Consider the following 26,171-nt stretch of genomic DNA (forward strand, 5'->3'; position numbering starts at 1 on the left):
TTCAGGGTTTATCTTCCTCTGAAGCCAGGGATGAGCACAGCAACTGACAAACTGTCACGGAATCTGCCAGACTGCACTCTGGCCTCGCTCCTTCTCCCCAGCACCTGAACTCTTCCTCCTACGCCGTACTCTGAGTCGGCTCCAAGCAAGCAAACAGGCCCCCTGACTACTGTCTGCAGCCGTCCCGGTGGTCGGATCCAAGTGCCTGCTCGTGTCCTCTGAGCCTGCTGACTGAGTTTCATGGAGGTGTGCTACCTGTTCTGACTTGGCGTGTTTCCTAGGCGTAGTGTGGACAAGCAGATCATTGGGGGTGGTTTGGATTTTAGATTATTAAAGGAACTTGTGATAACTTGTAACGTCTATGCTCTCTGCAGGTCTAGGAATAACTGGGGATTTGTCCTCAAAAGGCTGGTGGGAAAGTAATGAAATCCACTATGAAATTTTGAGAAAAATCAGACTAAATGCCAACCCAAATCTACTTTCCTCATTAATGAACCTTATTCGTTTTAGATGGAAAACATATTATGTATAACTTGTTTTGCTCCTTATAGTATTGTAATTTGATATTTTATATTTAAAACTGACTTGATTCTCACAGATTTAAAATGGAATGATTTCGTTTATTACTATTATTATTTTGTTTTTTGGATGATTTCTTTTAAGATCTCTTCAGATCTAAAATAAAGGACACTATTCTTTTGAATTTAAGGTTTTCAGTATCATCAGGCAGACATATGAACCAGCTTATTTACTCCAGTAAAGCTCTGAAAAAAACAAACAAAAAAACCTCAATAAAATTTATCAACAAGAAACTTTAACATATAGGTCCTTATGCTCTGAGATATCATCATTTCAACTAGTCTCCACTTATAAGGTTTCATGTAATTCCATATATAAAAATTAAATTCAGATTTTAATTTCCTTGATCATGGGCCCTTGAGAATTTCTCTCGCTCTTCTCTCACCTTGGCTAAAGAAGCCAACCAGGCTATAAACATTTGGTTTCATAATTTCTAGAGGATAATATTGGCAGAAACTCCACCGACAAATTCAATTATAATCAAATGATAACTAAATGATTAAATAATGTCAAGAAGGAACATTAAAATTACATACATAGCATGTTAAGCGTTCACGGGGGTGGCGGGGTGGCGGAGGGAGGGAAAACAGAGGAGTTGACATCAAAAGGCCCAGGAAGAGAGAGAGTGTTTAGAGATTGCTGACGCCAACAATTGTACATGTCCACTTGACATCATGGACGTATGGACTGCTCTATCTAAGAGCCCCCCCACAATGAATTATTTTTTTAAAATAACACTAAATATTTATTTTCACACCACAGAACCATTCTTTTAAAGCGTACATTTAAGCATATCCACAAACTTATGCAACCATCACCACTATTTGATTCCAAAGTTTTTAATCGCCCTCAAAGAAATCCTCACTCCCCATTTCCCTGTCACCCCACCTTTTGTTGTTGATGTTAGGTGCCATCGAGTTGGATCCAACCCTAAGGATCCTGCGCACAACAGAACGAAACACTGCACGGTCCTGGGCCATCCTCTCAATTGTTTCCATGCCCACTGAGGCAGCCACTGTGTCAGTCCATCTTGTCCAGGGCCTTCCTCCTTTTAGTCTCTGCCCCTCCACTTTACCAACCATCATGTCCTTCTCCGGGGGCTGGTCTCTCCTGACAACACATCCACAATGTGTAAGACGAAGTCTTGCCATCCTGGCCTCTAAGGAGCTCTTTGGACTTATTCTTCCAACACAGGCTGGTTTGTTCTTTGAGCAGTCCATGGTCCTTTCAATATTTTTCACCAGCACCACAAATCAAATGCATCGATTCTTCTTCGGTCTTCCTTATTCCATGTCCAACTTTCACATGCATATGAGGCAGTGGAGAATACCATGGCTTGGATCAGGCACACCTTAGTCCTCTGCAATACTCTAAAGAGGTCTTGTGCAGCAGAGTAACCCAATGCACTATGTCTTGATTTCTTGATGGCTGCTTGCCTGAGTATTGATATTGGATCCAAGTATGACAAAATTCTAGTAACTTCAACCTTTTCTCCATTTATTGGTACAGTTGTGAGGAATTTGGTCTTCTTTATACTGAATTATAATTCATATTAAAGGCTACAATCCTTGATCTTCATCAGCAAGTTCTTCTCCTGAGTATTTGGCCAAACTTCAATGGGCAAGATTAGTAATTAGACAACAACCAAATAACATCAAGAATTAATCAATGACATTAAATGTAGAGTCATATGCACTCTTATTTTTAAATTGATCACCTTTTTATATTTGGGTAGTTCATTCAAATGTCATAAACTGAAAGGTAATAATAATATATAGATTACTCCATTTTTTTGCACTCAGTTGAATGGACAATTATGTGGAATTGTCCACCCTCCTTAAACTGCTAATCTATATTAAATATATCTTTTAAACACATTAAATAAAATTGCTAAATGACTTCTACTCCCAAAAGTGCAACTCTGGTAAGGCAACTCTCATTCTGAATCATCTTCAGTTCATCAGGTTCTCCCATAAATTTTATCCTTCTCAGAAGACATCTATTTCTTTTACATTGGCTTAAAGTGGGATTTTTTTTTACTCACATAGTCCTTAATGGGCATGTTTTTCTGGGTTCAGTGTTCTAAGCACATATTGAGAGGGTAGACAATAGCCCCCTCATAATCAATCAATCGATAAATAAATAAGGATATGATAGCTAGCATTTATTGAGAATTTGTTTTGTAAAATATGGGGTTGCAACATGTTGCAAGAATTCTGAATTAAGGAGACATTTTAAAAATTATTTTAGTATTATTATTTTAAAATGTTTTATTGGGGGTTCATACAATTCTTATCACAATCCATCCATCCATTGCGTCAAGCACATTTGTACATTTGTTGCCCTCATTTTCTTTTTTTTCTACTTCAGCCTTTGGTATCAGCTCCTCATTTGTCCCCTCTCCCCTCCCGTCCCTCATGAACTCTTGATAATTTATAAATTATTATTTTTTCATGGCTTATACTGACCGATGTCTCCCTTCACCCACTTTCTGTTGTCCATCCCCCTGGGAGGGGTTTATATGTAGATCATTGTGATCGGTTTTCCCTATTTCCCTCCACCTTCCCCTTCCCCTCTTGGTATGGCTACTCTCAATGTTGGTCCTGAGGGGTTTATCTGTCCTAGATTCCCTGTGTTTCCAGCTCTTATCTGGATCAGTGTACATCCTCTGGTCTAGCCAGATTTGTAAGGTAGAATTGGGATCATGATGGGGTGGGAGAGGAAGCATTTAGAACCTAGAGGAAAGTTGTATGTTTCATTGTTGCTACACTGCACCCTGACTGGCTCGTCATCTCCCCTCATCATCTCCTCCCTGCAACCCTTCTATAAGGATGTCCAGTTGCCTACACGTGGACTTTGGGTCTCCATTCCACACACACCCTCATTCACAATGATAAGATTTTTTGTTTTGGGTCTTTGATGCCTGATAACTCATCCTATTGATACATGATCACACAGGCTAGTGTGCTTCTTCCATGTGAGCTTTGTTGCTTCTCAGCTAGATGGCTGCCTGCTTACTTTCAAACCTTTAAGACCCCAGACATATATCTTTTGATAACCGGGCACCATCAGCTTTCTTCACCACATTTGCTTATGCACCCGCTTTGTCTTCAGAAATTGTGTTCCGAAGGTGAGCATCATAGAATGCCAGTCTTTGGACAAAAAGAGATAAGAGTCTCGGTGTTAGATGAGAGCAACAGAAGTAGTTGTTATGGCGAATGGGGTCTGTTGGTGAGACGAACATGTTTAGCTCTGGCTAGAATAGATCTGAATATAAGTGGACCTAAGCCCATAAGTACAGACAAATGCAAACTGCAAACTTCAAAGTGGGAATAAGTCAAACCACAACGGAACTGAATGCCTTTGTTTGAGTTGATGCCGCCTCAGAGTGACCTCATAGGGCAGGGCACAACTACCCTGTGAGTTTCAGAGAGTGTAACTGTTTTTCTATTGCAAAGTGGCTGGTGGTTTCAAACTGCTGCCCTTTGGGATCGCAACTGAATATGTAACCACGATGCCAGCAGAGCTCCTTCAAACTGAGACTAAGGGGTTAGAAATGAGGATAAACTAAAGCAGATCTAGATCAGGTAATCCTTAATTTAGGACAGGTGTCTATTCTGGTACTTCTGTGCTGATGTAAATGGAAAACCTAATTTTTCTTTTCAGGTTTCATTATCCTTATCTTTTATTATCAGTCTTTATAAATCTGATCTTTGTGGGGGCTGGCATGAGGATGAGAGCATCCTGTCATCAGCAAATTGGGTGCTGTAACACTCCAGGTAGCACACACAGAAGGACAGTCGTAAGTGTGACTCATCAAAACGCGAGTACATTGTAAATGGAGGACTACCTGTACTCAAGCCTCGCAGGGATGGACAGCAGCTCTTGCTCAGGGTTGGAATTCTTGGGATTCCTCTGATTCTACTACTGGCTTGAGTGTTAGCAGAAGGTCCTAAGACTCTGAGCTTGAGCTTCCCTCTCAAAAGCAGAATATTAAGCCCTGGACCAGCCTGACAGATTCTGTTTCTGAATGACTTTTTTGTTTCCATTTGTTTTTAGATTTTCAATGTAGGAGGAAGATGATATAAAAATTGTAAAACAATACACACAAAACCAAAACACCTATTCCTTTCTTATCAACATGGTTGGATTCCAAAGACCAAGCTGTTAAACAGAAATATGCATTATGTGAAAATAGAGCATGCGCATATTGTTAGGTGACTGACAACCACATCAATATCCAACTGCCAAATTATTTCATTACATAACTGCCAAAGCACTGAGACTCATGACCCAGCCAAGTTGAAACACAGCCTCAACTATGACCACCAGTTACTCTTGTCTCAAAACGACGGCATTTACTGCTAGAGATATGTCATCAATGAGCAAACTAGTCAAAGAACAGTTTTTTTTGCTATTGTTGGAAATGTAGAGTGTGATAAAGAGACAGTTGATAGGCATGCACATTTCTTTTTTCTCCTACAATAATCTTTCTCTCTTTTGTCTGCCTAAGTTTAATTTTTCAAGTCTCATATTCAGCCTTCCTCTTAGAAGCTTCCCTTGACCACACTTCCTCACCAAAAGCCAGGGGCTGGTTTATTATGCTTCTTCTAAAGATAAACTTGTAGAGGGTCCGTGAAAAAAGACAACGAGCCTCAATGAGAGAGACTGACATGGTAGCACCGACACTGGGCCCAAACTTAACAATTGTGAGGATGGTGTCGGGCTGGGCAGGGCAGTGTGTTGCTCTGTTGTATAGAGTGTCACTATGAGTGAAATGGAACTGAGTCGATGGCACCTAACAATGACAACAATAGCAACAAAACCTGCTTATCTCCATCATCAATCTATCCTATTTCGAGGAACTACCTCTCAGCCCCATTTTGCTTCCCTGGACCATTGCCTGTTAGCTTTAGCGTCCAAGGGAGGGTCAAAATTATTGGGGCATGCTAGGAGAAATGGATGGTTCATGATACGTTATGACAATGACTTTGAGAAACCTGATTGATCTTTCAATATTGAGTATATGATCTGTAGAAAATAAAAATAGGGAGAAACAAAACCCAACAACTTTGCAAATGATCCTGGAGAAAGTGGGGAGCTGGAGGGAAAAAAATATCTTCCTTTGAGTACTCATTCTGCCCCTGCCTTGGCTCTCTAGTGAAATTTAAATAGTATTGTGAGTAATAATTAACTGTGATGCTAGGATTGATGCTTTTTACTCTGGCTGCTCCGATTTTCAGCTTCTTTAGAAACAGAGCCCATGATCCTGGTTTGCTGAGATACGCAGCAAGAAATAGGAACTGACTTGAGCTGTTCTTTTCCAAAGGTATCCTCCTACTCCTCCTCCATGGATGCCAGCAACTTTGTTGAGCTGAACGACACAATAACCCAGATATACTCAAAAGCACAGATCCAAGATATCACTCAGGAGCTACACTGTCCACTGTGCCATGACTGGTTTCGTGACCCCCTGATGCTAACTTGTGGTCACAACTTCTGCCAGGCCTGTATCCAAGATTTTTGGAAGAAGCACATAAAGGAAACCTTCTGTCCCGAGTGCAAAATGCTATGTCTTTATAACAACTGCACATTCAACATCGTGGTGGAGAAGCTGGTGGAGAAGATTAGGAAGCTCCCCTCGATCAAGGGCAATCCACAGTGCCCAGAACATGGCGAGACCCTGAAGCTGTTCAGTAAACTAGATGGGAAACTAATCTGCTTTCAATGCAAGGATTCTCGGCTGTCTGTGGGGAAATCGAAGGAGTTCATGCAGATCTCCGATGCTGTCCGGTACTTCATGGTGCGTGAGTCCTGGGCCTTGAGTAATCCTGGAGAAAGCTGGGGGAAATCTGTTGGATGGCTTCTTTCTCGTCCACCCCACCCCTTTACTCAAATAATTAGAAAGCTCCCAGTGTTCCAAAAACACCTGGTATTGTGCACAGTTCTTTCTCTCCAGTTGCAGAGTGTGGGAAAGAGGCAGTGGAGGAACTCAGGTCTACTCCCAGCACCAATCAAACATTTACCCAGCCCTGCCATGAACACGCTCGCTAGGCACTGGAAAATACAAGGAGGCTTCAAAAAGTTTGTGGAAAAATTCTGTTGTTTCTTAATTCCATTTTTACGCGAGCTTTTTGAAACTCCCTTGCGTGGATGTGTAAGATATCGCTCTTGTTCTCAAAATAGAGTCAAGTTTACAATGAATAACCGTATATCCAATATGAGCTAGTAAACCACGGAGAGCAAAATATGGGGGCATCTGTCGTTCCTCAGTGTTTAGAACTTCCGAGAAGATTTTTGGCAAAACTCAAATTTGCTGCTGCCAAGCTGATCTTAATCATAGCGCCCCTATAGGACAGAATGGAGCTGCCCCTGTGGGTTTCCAAGACTGAAGCTGTACAGGGGTCGAAAGCCTCATCTTTCCCCTGCGGAGGGGATGGATGTTTGGGGCAGAAAGAAGAGAGGAAGGTCCCAAGGACAGAGCACATTTTGAGGCTAGCTGGTGAGGCCCGTGGAACTAGAGTGGAAAGCTGTGTGTCAATCCAGTCAAGCTCCTGTAGGTAGTCATGAGGGGGCCAAACTATGTTTTCCACTGCTTGTCATTATCTTAATCCTCAAAAGATACAGGAATTAGGATTCAGAGAAAGGGAAAGGCTCTCCATGTAGAAGTTCTGCATTTCCCCCGGTACCTGGGGCTTTGGGAGAGGATAATCTCCACTGAGCATTCTTAGGGCCTTGCTTCTTCCAACTGGGTTGTGAACTAATTCGACTCGCTATTTCCAGGAGGAGCTTACCACCCACCAAACTCAGCTGGAGGTAACCCACAAGGAGCTCCAGGCGCTCAGGAACATGCAGAAGGCTGCGATTGCTGATTGCAAGGTGAGGAGAAGGTAAAGGGGTTGTAATCTAGAATGAGTCTTTGTAACCTTAACTAGGTGGGAGGAAGGTGGATATGCACATTTTATCATTTGCAGTTCCTCGCGTACCTGAGTGACAGAATTAGCAAACTGATGGTGTAGGGTGGGAAGGCAGATGGAAGTGGAGCAGGTGCCCAGTGATTGTGTAGACAAAGAGAACAGATTGACTGTAACCTCAATATCCTGATTCTATGTCTCAATGACAAGGTGATTGTGTGGGATTGTTATCTGTCTGATTCTTCTTCTTTTTAAAAAATCTATGCTAATATAAAGAACGTTTAAGAAAAGTCGATGAAAGATCACTCTGTCCAAAGAAATATACAACTTTCCATTAGGTGGAACACCAATATTCGGACCAAAATCTCTAAGTTGCTGGCTTTTCCCATTTGATCTGATTTCTTTGTAACTGCCCTCAAAGTAAATAAGGCTATTGTGTAACTTTCTACTTTACTTTTTTGTAGCCTCAAAATAGACCTTTCTTGTCTGCAGTTCACAGAGACAAATAGATATGATGCAATTATAGGTTTGGATTTTTAAATAATAATTTTATTGTAAATTAGGTAGGAACTCTAGGACAATATTAGTGGTTAGGGATTTGTTAAATTGGTTTCTAATTAGGAAGTCTAAATTGGTAGTTCTGTTTCTTCATTCATTATTCTATAGAGGAGATTTCTCTGACATTTGGCATCTGGAAGAAAAATGTAGGTAGAATGAAGGAAAGAAGAATAGGTGGAAGAAAGGAGGTCTCCAAACAATCTTGTAGCCATTTTAAGAGTTCCTAGGTCAGCTATTAGTCAACATTACTCATTCATCAACTATTTATTGAGGGGACCAAACATTATATAAGGGGATGTCAAAAAGTTCCATGATCTTTTCATATTTCCATGAACTTTTGAAGCCACCTTGTATTAGGTCCTGGGGATGGGTGGAATATTAAATAATCCCATGGCTAACAATAAGGTAACAACCATGCTAAATACCACAAAGGTATTTGTACTATGAAAACATGTAAGACCCTAATGATGAACCTAATCTAATCTAGACTGGATGTGAGGCTTGTCCCCGAAGAAGTCACCTTCTAAAAACTGAGACTTGAAGGATAACGAACTTAGTATAGGGATCAGGGAGGAGGTGACCTGGAGAAGACCGTTCTAGGAAAATCGAGGGCAGGAAGCTAGCTGGTGCATGAAACAGACAGAAAGCCAGTAAAATTGGATCCAGCACCATGAGTGAGATGAAATTGGAGAGGCAGCCACAGACCCGATTGAGCAGGCCCTCAGAGGGGATTTAAAATTCACTCTGAATAATGAAAAGCCATTCAAGCAGGACATGGCTTCTTCTCATTTTGAAGACACAACAACACACTCCCAGCTCTGTGGAGAATGCACTGGGAATGATAAAGGCAATGGTTAGGAAGATACTGTAGTCAACCCAGAGAATGGTCCTGGTAGCCTGGACTAAACGGGTACACAGAGAAACAAACCACTGTACATCTGCTTCCGAGATAAACTCCCCGGACACATTGGTTGGTTAGATGAGAGGGTTGAGCAGAGATGGTAAACGGGCCGCCATCTATAGGAATCTAGAGGTCAGAGCTTGGTCTAGGTTGGAGATAAAGGCAAGCTATTGATAAGAAAGAGAGTATAATATGGCAAAGGAAAAGAGCCCAGGACAGAGTATCAAGTAATATTTAGAGCTTCTAGCAGTAGGTGGAACCAACAAATACGATGGAAAGTAGTGATGTTGAGAGTAAGAGTGAACCCAAAAGTGTGAGCTATAGGAGGGGGGGTATTTCAGACTATTTTAAGAGTGCAATTATAATGATGGATCATGGAATCCAAGCTAGACAAGAGGGGGGATGAAGAGAGAAGCAGGTAGATAGGCAGGATAAATAAGCTGTAGGAGAAAGCAATGGGACCAACAGTTCCAGGGGGACATGGGAGAGGGACAGGTGGGGAAAAGGAAGTGGTGTTAACAAACCTAGGGACAAGGGAACAACAAGTGAACCAAATCGATGGCAAGGAGGGTGTAGGAGGCTGGGTAGGGCTTGATCAAGGGCAATGTAACAGAGGAATTACTGAAACCCAACTGAAGGCCAAACATAATAGTGGGACAAGAGGAAAGTAAAAGGAAATAGAGGAAAGAATGAGGAGGTAAAGGGCATTTATAGAGATATAAATATAGGCATGTGCATATATTTATATATGATGATGGGGGAATAGATCTATGTGCATATATTTATAGGTTTACTATTAAGGTAGCAGAAGGACATTGGGCCTCCACTCAAGTACTCCCTCAATGCAAGAACACTTTGTTCTATTAACCTGGCATTCCATGATGCTCACCTTCCCAACATGATCACTAGAGACAAAGCGGTTGAATAAGCAAATATGGTGAAGAAAACTGATGGTGCCTGGCTCTCAAAAGATATAGGTTCTAGGGTCTTAAATGCTTGAAGATAAACAAGCATCCATCTAGCTGAGAAGCAACAAAGCCCATATGGAAGAGGCACATCAGCCTGTGTGATCAGGAGGTGTCAATAGGATCAGGTATCAGGCATCAAAAACCAAAAATCCTATCACTGTGAATGAGGGGGAGTGTGGGGAGTGGAGACCCAAAGTCCATCTATAGACAACTGAACATCCCCTTATAGAAGGGTCGCGGGGAGGAGACGAACCAGTCAAGGTGCAGTATAGCAATGATGAAACATACAACTTTCCTCTAGTTCTTTAATGCCTCCTCCCTCCGACTATTAGGATCCCAATTCTACCTTACAAACCTGGCTAGACCAGAGGATGTACACTGGTACAGATAAGAGCTGGAAGCACAGGGAATCCAGGACAGATAAACCCCTCATGATCAATAATGAGAGTAGGGATACCAGGAAGGTAAGGGGAAGGTGGTGGGGGGGAAGAAACAGGAAATCGATCACAAGATCACAATTATCTACATATAATCCCCTCCCTGGGGGACAGACAATAGAAAAGTGGGTGACGGGAGACATCAGTCAGTGTAAGACGTGAAAAAATAATAATTTATAAATTATCAAGGGTTCATGAGGGAGGGGGAGAGGGGAAGGAGAGGGGAAATAAGGAGCTGATGCCAGGGGCTTATGTGGAGAGCAAATATTTTGAGAATGATGAGGGTATTAAGTGTACAAATGTGCTTTATACAGTTGATGTATGTATGGATTGTGATAGGAGTTGTATGAGTCCCCAATAAAATGATTAAAAGAAGAAAAAGAAGCTAGAAGCAGGTAACGTGAAATTGAGAAGTTAATGAGATCCAATAATTGTTTCATTGGGGATATGTTATTCTGGAGGTTGTGCAGTTGCTGGGAATGAGGAAACCCACGATGAGACTATGGATAAAAGCGGGACTTTTTAAGAGCGGAGGAAGATGAGAAACTAGGAAGGCAGGCTGTTAGGTGGCTCACCAGCAAGGAGCGCTAGGGAGTGTAGCAGTTCTCTATCTGGGTGCATGACACCGCTCATCTCCTGCCACCTCTGTATTGTCTTGACATCAGGATGGTATTCCCTTACTTCTGAGCCTGAGATTAGGACTATTCTCGATGCTCCTTATGTCGCCGCAGCCTAAGAAGTACTGGTTCTCGCTGCCATTGAGCCAGTGCTGACTCATAGCGACCCTCTGTGGGTTTCTGAGACTGTAACTGTCTATGGAAGTAGAAAGCTCAGAGGTGTAGGTGGTTTCGAACTTGCGACCATGCAGCCCGACGCGTTAACCACTGCACCATCCGGCTCCTTAAGGAGTACTACTTGGTAGATAACTTGTTTGTACTTTTGGATAGCAGGCTATTATCACTTATTCTAGAATGATTAATTCCACAGCTTTGTTTAATCTGGCGTTGGTTACCACCCCAGGACCACACTAGGAACCTAGTAACCCCTTCATTTTAACAAAATATTTCATTGTGGTTTGGGTGAAAGTTTACAGAGAAAATCAGTTTCCCATTCAACAATTTTTGCACTTTTGTGTGTGTGACATTAGTTGTAACCCCTTAAACATAGCAGTGCTCTTTCTACTTCCTCTCTACACTCCTCATTTCTATGTCCCCATCTTTCCTACCCCTTCCCGTTCCCTCAATTTTGTTTTTGGGCAAACCCTGCCCTTTTGGCCTAGTGTGGTTGATTGTTCTACGGATCATGTTTCTCAGGGGTGTTATTATTCATTTTATAGGCTTGCTTGTTTGGCTGCAGGAGCCTTAGTGGTGTAGTAATTAAGCATTGGGCTGCAATCTACTAGGTCAGCAGTTCGAAACCACCAGCCTTTCAGTGGGAGAAAGATGAGGCTTTCTACTCCTGTAAAGAGTTACAGTCTCTGAAACCCACACGGGCAGTTCTACCCTGTCCTAGAGGGAAGCCATGAGTCAGAATAGACTTGAGGGCAATGAGTTTGGTTGGGTTGGGTTGGGTTGGATTTAGTTGGGCTGGGTTGGGTAAAAGGTGATTTTGGGGTATGAGCTAAGTTGCTCATGATATGAAGAGTGCCTAAGGGGGGTTACACCAACTCTCTCAAACCAGTAAATATGGTCTTTTTGATGATTTTGAATTTTGTTTTACATTTTTCTCCCAGTAATCTGGCCAGGATTTTCTGCTGTGATTCCAATGGGGAGGGGAGTAGTATTTAGGTTAGTAGAGCCTGTGGTGTGTATGGTCCATTAGCCCCTTGGACTAATTGTTTTCCTGCATATTTTATTTGAGTCACTTTTATTTGCTCTAAACTGTAAGAGACCATTTGTATCTTAGATGGCACTTACCAATTGCAAGAACATTGCCTTTCTAGATTATGTTAGTTGACCTAGACGTCCCCCAGGTCTAGTTGACCTAGATGTCCCCCAGGTCTATGGTCCAAAGCCCTCAAGCCCAGGGACTCACCCCTCAAGGTGTTTAGTTATGGCTAAGAAGTTTTCATAACTTTGGTCCCTGTATGTTCTTCTACATATCTGTATATATTTGCAGCACCTCCAAATACATAGGTAGAAATATCCTCTGCCACACCGATATATGCTGATGGATGTACTCCTATACACCATCCCGCATCTGTTCAGCTTGCATACCTACTTATGCATCCTTTTACTAATTGTTGTTTGTATTGCAGGATTGCGTGTGTAAGAGTATTTACCGTTGCTACCTTTCCCTCTTGCAAGCCTCCCAGTGTCTTCCTTGTCATGGTCATGTTGTGCTGACTTCACCCTTATTGTGTATTGCCTTTCCCTCTACCCAGCTGCGTACCACAAGGTCAGCTGTTTGAATTCACCAGCTGCTCCAAGGGAGAAAGATGAGGCTGCCTACTGCGATAAAGACTTAAATTCTTGGAAACCCAAAGGGACAGTTTAATCTGTCCTTTTTGGTCCCTGTGAGTTGGAATCAACTCAATGGCAGTGAGTGAGAGTCAGTGATTTTTTTCCCTCCTTCCTTTTTTCACCCCTGGTAATCATTAAAGAATATTTTTTTCTGTGTGTAACCCTTTTTCTAGCCTTTCTATAGTGGAACCACACAATATTTGTCTTTTTTTGTGGTTGACTTATTTCACTCAGCATAATGTCCTCCAGGTTCCTCCATATGGTGAACATGTTTTGTGGATTCATCATTATTCTTTAATCTTGTAGTATTTCTTTGGTTGTTATGTATCATAGTCTGTTTACCCATTCATTCATGGACACTTGGTTTGTTTCCATCTTTTTGTCATTGTAACTAGTGTTTCACTGGAATAGGTATGCATTTATTTATTGATAGCATGACTCTTAGTTCTCTAGGATATTTAGCTAGTAGTGGAATTGCTGGGCCGTGTGGTATTTCCAGGAGTCTTGGGGGATAGGGGTTATGCATTGGGCTGCAAACTGTGAGATCAGCAGTTCAAAGCCACCAGTCACTCCACAGGAGACTTTCTACTCCTGTAAAGAAGTTGTCTCAGAAACCCCTTGGAGGCAGTTCCTACCCTGTCCTATAGGGGTGCTATGAGTTCGGATTGACTCAGTGGCAGTGAGTTGGTTTTTGAGATGATAGCTCCATTTCTTGCTTTTTAAATAAGCACCAGACCATTTTTCCACAGTGGTGGTACCATTTTACAATTCTTCCAGCAGAGTCTGAGAGCCCCATTCTCCCCATACCTTTACCAGCCTTTGTTTTTTTTTGGGGGGGGGGTTTAATTTTTAAATATTAAATCATTGTAACTCATGCTGGAGTGAGATGATGTTTTAATCTGTATCTCTCGCCTGCTTGACTACCTGCGTGCATTTTCCGTCTGCCTGAATGTCTTTAGTGACGACTGCTGTTGAGTATTTCATCCTGAGCTGTTAAAGATTGTTGAGAAATGAGGAGGAAGTCCCTCTAAAATAGTTCACTGTTGGTACCTAATAGTCACTTCAATGTATATCCCCCGTGTGATATTTTCTAAATTGTGTGAGTGTTGGTATGAGCCCCCATTCCCAAGTGCTAATCTCAATAATTACCATGGTGATGATCCCTGGAGGTTTCCAGGAAAACAAGCTTCATCTGCAACAACACATCTCTTTGGAGTTTCTAAAGCTGCATCAGTTCCTGCACGGCAAAGAAAAGGATATTTTAAGTGACCTGCAGGAAGAGGGGAGAGCCCTCAACGAGGAGATGGAGCTGAATCTGAACCAACTTCAAGAGCAGTGTCAGCTGAACAAGGAGATGCTGGGGAGCATCCAGTCCCGGATGGAACAGCAGAACTCCTTCGACTTTCTCAAAGTGAGGCTCCAAAGCAACATGAGTTATGAATATTCTCGAGTGGGGAAAAGGTGCCAGGGTGGCAGAGTTGGGTTACCCATTGGGTTGCTAGGCACTCCCCGGGACAAAGAGGAGGCTGTCTGCTCCCGTAAAGATATACAGCTTTGGAACCCAAAGGAGGCAGTCTGTTCTACCAAGACCAAGGGGGTTGGAAGGGGCCAGAGCTGGCTTTTCAATGCCACGCTCAAGCTAGGGTGGGAAAACCACCGTTACTGTGGTTTCACGCTTCTCTAAGTGTGAAGCAGGAGGCTTACTTTGCCATGTGCTCAGTAGGCTTTACTTCACCCTCCCGAAGAAGGCAATAAAATGTATTCATAGTACAGGCAGTTCCCTATTGACAGGGTTTCTGCATTGATGATCAGCCACACGCTGTGGGCTTTGGGGACACAGTTTATGTTAGTAATATATAATGCTGCAGCATGTAATTTGCTGATGCTTTTATTCTCCTACCAACCCCACGTGGAACATTAAGAGTGAGTTGATAAAGACCCTGTTAATAAAAATCAACAATAATGAACACAAAAATGAGATCCTTGACTTATGGCAGAACGAAGTTACGATGCAAGGGGAGTAGTAGAATGCTCTTGTAAGTCAGGGATTGCCTGGATAGATTATTAAAAATTGTTTTCAGAAGGAAGGAGAAGGGAAGCTTTATTTCTTAAAAATGAGAATATTGCCACCATAGCTGTATCTTCTATTGGCCCTCAGCAATCACAAATTGATCTGTGTAAGAAGCTGCGAGCCAACCTTGGCCACCTGCAGCATCCCCTGTAAAGTGTTTAGTTAGCGAGAGTGAGGGAAACTGGCCTTAGGGGTGAAATATTTACCGTGCTCTTCTTCTGAGACTACATGGCAAAATTTAGGTTAGCTTCGATAATTGTCCTGTTGACGTCTCTCTCATTCCCTGTAAAAGGGAACTTTAGACAATCAGATTAGAGGTGAGACTAGTGTGTCCTGAGCCGGATTGGGGAGTCTCGGTGTTCCCAATCAGAAATGGAAGGCATATGAATGATAAGAGGAGTTGGACATGGATGGGGCCCTCTACCCAAGAGCCCGGTATTGGTCAAATTATGGTAGTGGCCAATAGTACCAAAGGGGTTTCCGGAACTGCTGAACAATCATCTGACTTCTCTATTTCCCCTTCCCTCTTCCAGGACATCACAGATTTCTTAGATAGGTAAGTGTTGCCCTATGGTATTCTTAGTACTATTCCTTCAGTCCTTGGAGAGGTCTGGTAATAAATGATTTCTGTCTCCTGCAGCTTGGAGCAAGGAATGAGGGTCCTGGCACCCAGAGAGCTTATCACCAGAAAGCTGAACCTAGGCCAATACAAAGGACCTATACAGTACATGATATGGAAGAACATGCAGGGCACCCTCTCTCCAGGTATTGGTCGTTAATATCTATTGACTCCTGGAATTGATGTTTCTTTAGTGGAATCTATTTTGTGGCCCTAATTAGTATTTCAGAGTCAGGATTGAGTTCAGCCAAGAAGTAACAGAATAACTTCATAATCTGTACTTACATTGGATTGTTTAATCAATTTTGGCAATAGCCAAAATATCCCCTTTTTTGATAAATAATTTATATAGATCCTTATGGTTTCTCTGTCCCCCCTCCCCCACGAAAGGAAGTTCCTGTGGGAACTGTTAGTGTGTACATAGAGTTGCTAAAGGTGCCCTCGGACTTGATATTCAAAACAGAATATAATATTTTAGGAGATTAGTGAGAAATCTTTAGTGATCCAGGGAAAAGCCAATTATGCCAATATGTGTGTCTAATGGGAACATTAAGTTTCTGTGTTCCTATAGATACCTAAAGACTCAGCAGGAAAAACCCCTTAAAATGGGATATATCAAGAGTATTATGAAGTTCTAAGTAAAGATTTTATAAAATACATAGTTCTAAATAAAGTTATTTATAGAATCCATACAGACTCAACATTATTATTTGTAATTACTGATTTAACAAAAACTTCAAAGCTAAGTCCCTAATAATACCACTCCACCCCCACCAATAATTGACACTGAAGTATCCACAACCAAACCAAACCCATTGCTGTCAAGTCAGTGCCGATTCACAGTGTCCCTTCGGACAAAGGAGAACTGCTCCAAAGGGCTTCCAAGGGAAAGTTCCATCTTCATGGAAACATCTCTACTTTTCCTCTGTGGAGTGGTTGGTGGCTTTGAACTGTTGACCTTCCGGTTAGCAGCCAAGTGCTTTCCCCCTGTGCCACCAAGGCTCCTTCATTGAAGTGCAATTCAGGAAAATTCACCAACTTTCATTGTAAAATCTGATGAGTCGTGACAAATCGAGTAAGTTATGTAAACGTCTTCAAAATCAAGATACAGAGCATCTTTTATCAACCCCCCAAATTTCTCCATGTCCCTTTGCAGCCACACCCTAACAAGTGCTGATCTGTTTAATGCTAGTTCGTTGTCTTTTCTGAAATTCCATATAATAGAATAATGTATGTTGCCAGCTCTCCTGTCTGACTTTTACTTACTCCGTTACTGTGTTTTGAGATTCACCCATGTTTTTGCTTGTATCAACCCATAGTCGTTTTTAAAAAATCAGTCAAGAGTCATTTATTTTTTATTCCACTGTTCTTCATCATTTACCACTTATGAAAATCAGGCTGTTTTCAGTTGGGAGCTTTTGTGAATACAATTAGTTGCCTGATCATTTGTTATCAAATTTCATGTTTTCATTTGTGAGGGTGTGTGTAAATATCTAGCTGTCGGATTCCTGGATTGTGTGCTAAGTGTATGATTAACTTGATAAGAAATTACCAAATTATTTTTGTAGAGTAGACTTACCATTTTCTATTTCCCCATGAGTGAGAATGCTAGTTATTACACATTTTCACTAAAATGTGATAACGTCAGTCTTTTAAAATTTAACCACTATAGCAGTAATTCATTTTTGGTTTTAATTTCTCTAATGATTACAGATGTTGAGTATCTTTTTATATGCTTAGTTGTTATTTGTGTGTCCATTTTGATTGTCTTCAACCTTTCCTCATATTTTTATTGAGCCCTTTTTATTATGAATAAGTTGTAAAGGATAATAATATTTGATTAGACATAAATTTGTAGCTGGTAGTTTCATTTTCTTAAAAAGTCTTTTTCCAAGAACAATAGCTTAAATTTGAGAAGGGCCAATTTATTAGAAGTATTATTGTTTTAGCTCTCATATTTAAGCCTATGATCAATTTACACTTAATTTTCATAGGTAAGTGTGAGGTAATGAACAAGGATGCGGATATCCAGTTGTTACAACATCATTTATTTTAATGACTATTATTTTGTCAACGAAGTATGAAATAACATTGGTATCTCTGTAAAAAAATCAACTATGAGACGATTTATAGAGTCTCCTTTCGGTGCCAATTATGAGTATATCTCATCTTACACCAATAACCCACTGTCTTGTAGCTTTTAAAAAATTAATAAGTCATTTTATTGGGGGCCCTTACAGCTCTTATAGCAATCCACACATCAATTGTATCAAACACATGTGTACATATTGCCATCAAAATTTTCAAAACGTTTTCTTTCTGCTTGAGCCCTTGGTTTCAGCTCCTCTTTTTTTCCCTCCCTCTCTTTCCCTCCCACTCTCGTGGACCCTTGATAAATTGTAAATTATTATTATTTGTATATCTTACACCATCCACTGTTTCCCCTCGCCCATGTTTCTGTTGTTCACCCCCCTGTCTTGTAGCTCTATAATAAATCTTGAAATTAGATTGTGTGATTCTCTCAAATTTTTTCTTTTTCCAAGATCATCTAGTTTATTCTAGGTCCATTGAATTTCCATAAGCATTTTAGAATCAGCTTGTCAATTTCTGTAAAAAAATATTGCCAGTATTTTGATTGGAATTGCTTTGATTTGACAGGCCACCTTGGAGAGAATTGACATCTTAATCATAAGAGTTTTCTGATTCATAGATATGGTATATTTGGTATATTTCTCCATTTATTTATCTGCTCTTGAAATTATCTCAGAATTTTTTTGCATGCACATATTTTTTCTAGAATTGATACCTAAGTATTTTGTGGCTTTTTTATACTATTGTAAATAATACTTTGAATGTTTTAAGTTTCTAATTGTTCATTGCTGAACTCTATAAATATGATTGGTTCTTGAGTAGTAACTTTGTATCCTGTAGCTTTCAAGATAACTTACTGGTTTTATAGATCCCTTCTATGTAGAGATTTTTCTATGTAGACATTTTTTATGTAAATGATCATATCAAAGGTAAAGACTTTCATTTATTCTTTTCCAATGTTTATGCCTTTAATATTCTTTGTTCCACAACTAGTACTTTTTTTAGCAGAAGTGATTAGAACAGGCATTTTCTTATCAAACATAGAAAAGAAAGATTCATGTTTTCCCCACCATTCATATATTGTTAGCTGTAGGCTTTTCATAGATTCCTTTAGAATCTATGAGAAAATTGAGACATTTTCTTTTAATATTAGTTTTATGAATTAAAAAATCCTAAGTAGGCGTTCCAGTATCTCAAATACTTTTTCTGCATATATTGGGATGATTATTCAGGGGTTTGTTTCTCTTTTGGGGGTGGGGCGTGGGAATGGGTGGGACGGGGATCAAAATCAATTACACTGAGTTTTAAATGGTTAACTATTCTTGCATTCTTAGGGTAAATCCCACTTGGTATTGATTTGTAATTCTTTTATATAGTTGATTGGGTTAGAGTTGCTAACATTTTATTATGAAGTTTTATGTTTATGTCCATAGGGATTATTAATCTACAGTGTTCCTTTCTTGTAATGCTTTTATTTGGTTTTAAATCAAGGTCATGCTAATCTCATAAATCCCTCCTCCTATCTTCTGGAAGAGTTTGTATAAAATTGATATTCTTTCTTTCTTAAATATTTAAGAAAAATCACCAATGAAGCCATTTGGGTCTGGAGTTTGACAATAAATTTAATTTATTTAAGTGATTTAGGGCTATTTAGTTCATCCGTTTTTAGGTGAGAACTAGTCAAGGGGTAGCATATAATTACTAAGTGATGGTACTGAAGGAGGAAGCCCAAGCTGCACTGCAGGTATTAGAGGAAAACAAAGCTCCAAGAATCGACAGAACACCGATGACAACGTTTCACCACACTGATGAAGCACTGGCAGGACTCACTAGTCGATGCCAAGAAATTCGGAAGACATGTACCTGGCCAACTGACTGGAAGAGATCCATATTTATATCCATTCCAAAGAAAGGTGACTCAGAATGTAGAAATTATTGAATAAGATCGTTAATATTACATGCAAGTAACATTGTGCTGACGATTCTTCAACAACAATTGCAGCAGTACATTGGGCTGAAGCTGCTAGCAATTCAAGCCAGATTCAGTAGAGGGCGTGAAACCAGGACTATCATTGCTGACATTCAGGTGGATCTTGGCTCAAAGCAGGGAAATGCCTGCCAAGGCATTGACCGTGTGGACCATAACCAAGTATGGATCACATTGAGAAGAATAGGAACTCCAGAACACTTGTATCCTTTCACAGTATTTATTCAAACTGTGTGCTGAGCAAATAATATGAGCTGGACTATATGAAGAAGAATGAAGTATTAGGGTTGGAAGCTTTATTAACAACCTTTGAAATGCAGATGATGCTACCCTGCTTGCTGAAGGTGACTGAGACTTGAAGCACTTGCTAATGAAGATCAAGGACTGTAGCCTTTACTATGGATTACAACTTAATGTAATAAAAACCAAAATCCTCACAACAGGACCAATGGGAAACGTCACGATCAAGGCAGAGAAGATTGAAGTTGTCGGGATTTTGTCTTGCTTGGATTCACAATCAGTGCTCATGGAGGCAGCAGTCACGAGATCAAAGGACACGCTGTGCTGCACACGACCTCTTTAAAGTGCTGAACAGCAAGATGGCTGCTTTGAGGACGTAGGTGCGCCTCACCTAAATCATGCTATTTCTAATGGTCTCATATGCGTGTGAAAGTGGGAGCTAGACTAAGGAAGACGGAAGAAGAGCTGATGCACTTGAATTGTGGTGCCGCCAAAGAATGTAGCAGTACCCTGGACTGCTAAAAGGACAAAGTGGTCTGTCTTGGAAGAAGGATGGCCAGAGTGCTTCTTAGAGGCAAGGATGGCAAGACTTCCTGTTACACACTTTGGACGTGTCAGGAGATACCAATTCCTGGAGAATGGCATTCTGTATAGTTAAGCAGAGGGGCAGCAAAAAGAGAGGAAGGACTCTCGATGAGCTGGATTGACACGGTGGCTGCAACCATGGATCTCAAATATAACCATCGCGAGGATGGGGCAGGAGTATGTGGTGTCTTGTTCTGTTGTACATAAGGTCGCTATGAGTTAGAACTGCCTCTATGGCACGTAACCACCGCCCCACCACCATCACCACAACAGTTACTAAGTGAGCTTTGTGTCTTTTTATATTATAATTAAACACTTTTAAAAAACATTTTATTAGGGACTCATACAACTCTTATCACAATCCATATATATACACACATCAATTGTATAAAGCACATCTGTACATTCTTTGCCCTAATCATTTTCAAAGCATTTGCTCTCCACTTAAGCCCTTTGCATCAAGTCCTCTTCCCCCGCCCCCTCTAATTAAATACTTTTTTATTGGAGGCTCTTACATCTCTTATCACAATCCATACACTCCTCCAGTTTGTCAGACACATTTGCACCTATCCTGCCATCATCGTTTTCAAAGCATTCTCCTCCCACTTGAGCCCCTGATATCAGCTCCCCATTTCTTCCCCTCCCTTCTCTGTCCACCCTCCCTCATGAACCCTTGATAAATTATAGATTATTATTTTCATATCTTACATCATCTTCTGTTGCCCTCACTCACTCTCCTCTTGCTCGTCCCCCTGGAAGGGGGTTCTAGGCTGATCCTTATGATAGCTCCCCCTTTCTCTCCCCCCTCCCCTAATTCTCCTGCTATCTCTACTCTCATTGTTGGCCCTGAGAGGTTCATCTATCCTGGATTCCCTGTGTTGCAGTGTGCATGTTCTGATCTGATTCAATTTTTAAAGTAGAATTGAGGTCATGATAGTGGGGTGAAGGATGCACCAAAGAACTAGAGGAAAGTTGTGTGTTTCATCGGTGATATACTACACCCTGACTGGCTCTCTCTTCCCTGTGACCCCTCTGTGAGGGGATGTCCAATTATCTACAGATGGGCAATGGGTCTCCCCTCCTTGCCTGCCCCCCACCTCCATTCACATTGGGTATGATTTTGTTCTGGATCTTAGATACCTGATACTTGATCCCACCGATACCTCATGATCACACAGGCTGGTTTGCTTCTTCCATGTAGGCTTTGTTGCTGAGCTTTGTGTCTTTTAAAGAATGTATCTGTTTCATCTAAGTTAGGACCTTTATTGACATAAAGATGTTAATGATATTCCTGCGTTGTCTTTACAATTATAGTAGGAGCTATAACGTAGGATCCATAAAGGAAGAGATCCATATTGGTACCCATTCCAAAGAAGAGAGACCCCAAAGAATGCTCAAATTATAGAACTATATCACTGATATCACATACAAGTACAATTTTCCTGAAGGTTATCCAACAACGGTTGCAGCAGTACATTGACAGGGAGCTGCCAGAAATTTTAGTGGATTCAGAAGACGACATGGAACAAGGGACATCGTTGTTGATGTCAACTTGATCTTGGCTGAAAGCAGAAAATTCCAGAAAGATGTTTACTTGTGTTCCATTGACTATGCCCAGGCAGTTGACTGTGTGGGTCGTAACAAACTATGGGTGGTCTATGGGAATTCCAGAACACCAGATTGTGCTCATGGGGAACCTATACCTGGATAAAGAGGCAGTTGTTCAACCAGAACAGGGACATAGTGGATGCACACCAAGGTTGTATCCTCTCACCATATTTATTCAGTCTGTTTGCTGAGCACATAATCCAAGACCCTCGATTACATAAAGAAGAATGCAGGATGGTTGGAGAAGACTTATTAATAACCTTTGATAGGCAGATAGCACCATCTAGCTTGCTGAAAGTGAGGACTCGAAGCACTTCCTGATAAAGATATAAGATTGCTACCGTCGGTGTGGAATTACAACTCAATGTAGAGAAAACAAAATTCCTTACCACTAGATAAGTGGAGAAGAGATTGAAGTTGTCAAGGATTTCTTTTTCCTTGGATCCACAATCAGTGTTCATGGAAGAAACAGCTGAGAGATCAAACAATGAGCTGCATAGGGTAAATCTGCTCTACAAGGTATCTTTAGGGTATTAAAAAGCAGAGAGACTACTTTGAGGACTAAGGTGTGCCTGACTCAAGCCATTGTATTTTCAATGACCTCATATGCATGTAAAAGTTAGACATTGATTAAAAAAAAGGCCAAAGAATAAACAATGTGTTTGAATTGTGCTGCTGGGGAAGAATATTGGAAGTACCAAGCACTGCCAAAGGAACCAACACATCTGCCTGGGAGAACTAGAGCCAGAATGCTCCCTAGTGGCAAGGATGTCGAGACTTCATCTCGTGTGCTTTGACATGTTGTCAGGAAGGACAGGTTGTCAGGAGGTCTTTCTCCAGTCCCTCGAGAAGGACATCACATTTGGTAAAGGAGTGGGGCTGCGACAAAGAGGAAGGTCCTTGACAAGATGGACGGACACAGTGGTTGCCACAGCAGATACAAACATAGGAACAAATGTGAGGCTGGGGCGGGACCGGGGCTTGTTTAATCTGTTGTGCACAGGGTCGCTATGGGAGGGAACAGATTCTGTGGCACCTAACAACAGAATGATTTTCCCTCGTTCATCCAGATATGACCCTTTTTCCCCGAACATAAGACAATCTGGTATCTTATATTAATTTTTGCTCCCAAGGATGCACTAGGTCTTATTTTCAGGGGATATCTTATTTTTCCATGAAGAAGAATACAATACACATGAATTGTTGAACAACCAAAAAAAGGAAATTTATTACCTGTATACGGTACGGTGGTAGTCATCATCACAACCCAGCATCACCAGACAAACGGTGAATCCTCCAGGATCAAGAATTTCTTGTTGCTACCATTATTTCCATGTACAACAATCTATGGTACATTGACTCATAATTTATGGTACATTCACTTGCACTTCCTGTCTGCTCTGGCTGCGCTGTGGCCAACAGTGAGCTGCGTGGCGGTGCTCACCACTACAGTCCAGAGTTATGGTAGCTTCGGGGGGGCCCTTATTATCGGGGAGGTCTTATTTCTGGGGGGATCCCTTATATTTCAGCGAGAGGCAAAACTAAGTAGGTCTTATTTTGGGGGCGTGTCTTACTTTCGGGGAAACATGGTAGCAAAATATATGCCAAGTTGACAGTTTCTACAAATCCCATTATCTTTTAAGCCATTTATAAACACTGGACCATTGTTCTCTAAACTCTTTCCTAGTTAGTTCAGTCTTACATGCTTCTAGTAACCAAGAAGGCCTTACCATTTCTCATGATTTACTGTTTTTAACTTATGTTCCCCTTTTGTTTGCTCAAAGTAACCCCGATATAGCTCATGTGTATTAAAATGTCCTTATTTTCCACAGAATGTTTTTGTGTTATCATCTTTAACCCGCTTACCATTTCTGTGTTGTTATACTTACTATGAAAAGATTTGTATTATTTTATTTACTAAAACATACTTTGCATACCAGAAAAGTTTGGTTTTTACCACAGATATAAAAAAAAAGTCTGAAATTCAACAATATGGATTCCCCAGACAATATTATGTATATAAGTAATTTACTCACTGACAGCCCAAGAACACATGGGCATTGAGGGACTGGTGTCTATAGAAATTGTTGTCTATAGAAAGAGTCTTAAAAAAAATTTTTTTAATTTCTTGTTTAGAAAGAGTCTTTTATTATGAGAATTTACATTCAACTCTTTTCTCCCATGCCCTACTTTCTCTTTTTCACAACTAGGCTTATCTCCACTAACTTTGGACCCTAAAACCGCCCACCCAAATCTAGTGCTCTCCAAAAACCGAACCAGTGTGTGGCATGGTGACATTAAGCAGACAATGCCTGATGATCCGGAGAGGTTTGACTCAAGCGTAGCTGTGCTGGCCTCCAAAGGCTTCAAATCTGGAAGGTGGTACTGGGAAGTAGAAGTGGCAAAGAAGACGAAATGGACCGTTGGCGTTGTCAAAGAATCCATTATTCGGAAGGGCAGTTGTCCCCTGACTCCTGAACAAGGATTCTGGCTTTTACGACTAAGGAACCAAACTGATCTAAAGGCCCTAGATTTGCCTTCCTGTAGTCTGAAGCTGACAAACAGCATCGAAAAGGTGGGGATTTACCTGGACTATGAGGGAGGGCAGTTGTCCTTCTACAACGCTGCATCCATGACCCACATTTATACCTTCAATAGCACTTTCACTGAGAAACTTTATCCTTACTTTTGCCCCTGCCTGAATGATGGTGGAGAGAATAAAGAGCCATTGCAGATCTTACACCCACAGTAATTCATCACACTATTATATTAATCCAGAGTGTTATTAAAGAAGGTATCAAAGTAGTTTACCAGTCTCACTAGTTTCTCTTCTCAATTTACGGCGAGTGACGACTCAGGAAAAGAGAGGCTCGATTGCCCATCTCAGGGTCCTCAACAGGTCTCACCAGGGTCTTTTAAAATGTCGTTCTAATTCTCTGGGGTCTTTTATAACACAGCAGTGACACCACGAGAGTGTTCACACTGGAGCAAACTTCAACTTGAGTCTGTGAGGCTCAGGAATCCTTCACAAATGTGCTTAGAAATTCTAGCGGTCATTCCCAAATGCACTGCCACAGTCAATTCCCACTTCCAGAGACCCTATAAAAACAAACAAACAACAAACTCACTGCCATCGAGTCGATTCTGAGCCAAAGCGACGCTCAAGGACAGGGTTGGAGCTGCCCCTGTGGGTGGGTGTCTGAGACTGTAGCTCTTTATGAGCGTAGAAACCTGGGCGTTCTCCTGTAGCTGTCATGAGTTTCCAGAATAATGATTCTAAGTAGATGATTTGCCCCCTGTATGCTCTCTTCTTGTTCTTTATACTAGTTTTGCATCTCATTGTTTTTCAAGAGCTCATGCTGTGACTTTAAAGAATTGCTGAAGGGCTTTATACAAAAATGCTTTATAAAAAATGAAAAGGAGGAAATGGTCTGATTCCATTTAGAATCTTGTCTTGACTTCTCTCAAGACTCGTGAATCTCTGACTTTCTCTTTTCTGTCTCTGGTTCTTTGCTCCTGTCGAGTCCTTCTACAGGGTCGCCTGTCCCTCGTATTCAAATATGTTTAAGCATCTCCATTAACTTCTTTTGTGGTAGAAGACTTTCATTTTTTCTGCCTATAATTTAAATATTAGTGTTTGACATCTTGTCCTCTGAAACTTGCCTTCTCCCTCCAAGTTCTTGGCATCTTTGATCTCAAATGCTGTCTTAGGATATCCCTATTTCCTTTTCTTGGGAGCCCTTTATAACTGTCTCTGACAGCCTTTTCTCTCTCTCTCAAAACTGTGAAATGCTGGTTCTCAAAAATTACAATTAGCAGGGCTCTTTGACAGGACAAGCACCCCCTATCTAGAAGAGAGATAATATAAAATTTGTCACACTAGCTATTTTTAAGTGTGTAATTCAGTGGCTTTAACTGTTTATACATTCAGCACCACTATTTTCCCCCCATCATTCCAAACAAGCTTTCTATCTATCAAGCAATCGCTCTCTATTCCAACACCACCCTAGCCCTTGATAACCCGTGATCTACTCTCCACCTTATGAATTTGCTTACAATGTCTGTCCTTCTGTATCTGGCTTATTTCACTTGGCATAGTAGGTTACCTGCTGGGTGGCTAACAGCAAAGTCAGCAGTTCAAAACTACCAGC

The 26,171-nt window shown here is 41.1% G+C and overlaps 1 protein-coding gene across 6 annotated transcripts in view; it reads left to right on the forward strand.

Annotated features, from left to right (window-relative positions):
* The window catches only part of TRIM69 (tripartite motif containing 69), a 49,058-nt gene extending 24,179 nt beyond the window's left edge, over positions 1-24,879 (forward strand). For 2 of the 6 annotated variants that reach the window (XM_075531961.1, XM_075531960.1), the window contains exons 2-8: positions 6-246; positions 5,909-6,382; positions 7,363-7,458; positions 13,997-14,230; positions 15,424-15,446; positions 15,531-15,655; positions 24,231-24,878. In XM_075531961.1, coding sequence (XP_075388076.1) covers positions 241-246; positions 5,909-6,382; positions 7,363-7,458; positions 13,997-14,230; positions 15,424-15,446; positions 15,531-15,655; positions 24,231-24,772 — 1,500 coding nt within the window. In that variant the 5' untranslated portion in view covers positions 6-240 and the 3' untranslated portion in view covers positions 24,773-24,878. Of the gene's footprint in view, positions 1-5; positions 247-5,908; positions 6,383-7,362; positions 7,459-13,996; positions 14,231-15,423; positions 15,447-15,530; positions 15,656-24,230 lie in introns of all 6 variants that reach the window. The other 4 variants (XM_075531962.1, XM_075531959.1, XM_075531958.1 and 1 more) reach the window with 3 other exon arrangements.
* The last annotated feature ends 1,292 nt before the right edge of the window (positions 24,880-26,171 follow it).

The sequence above is a fragment of the Tenrec ecaudatus genome, chromosome 14 (genome assembly GCF_050624435.1).
Source record: "Tenrec ecaudatus isolate mTenEca1 chromosome 14, mTenEca1.hap1, whole genome shotgun sequence".
Taxonomy (NCBI): Eukaryota; Metazoa; Chordata; class Mammalia; order Afrosoricida; family Tenrecidae; genus Tenrec; species Tenrec ecaudatus.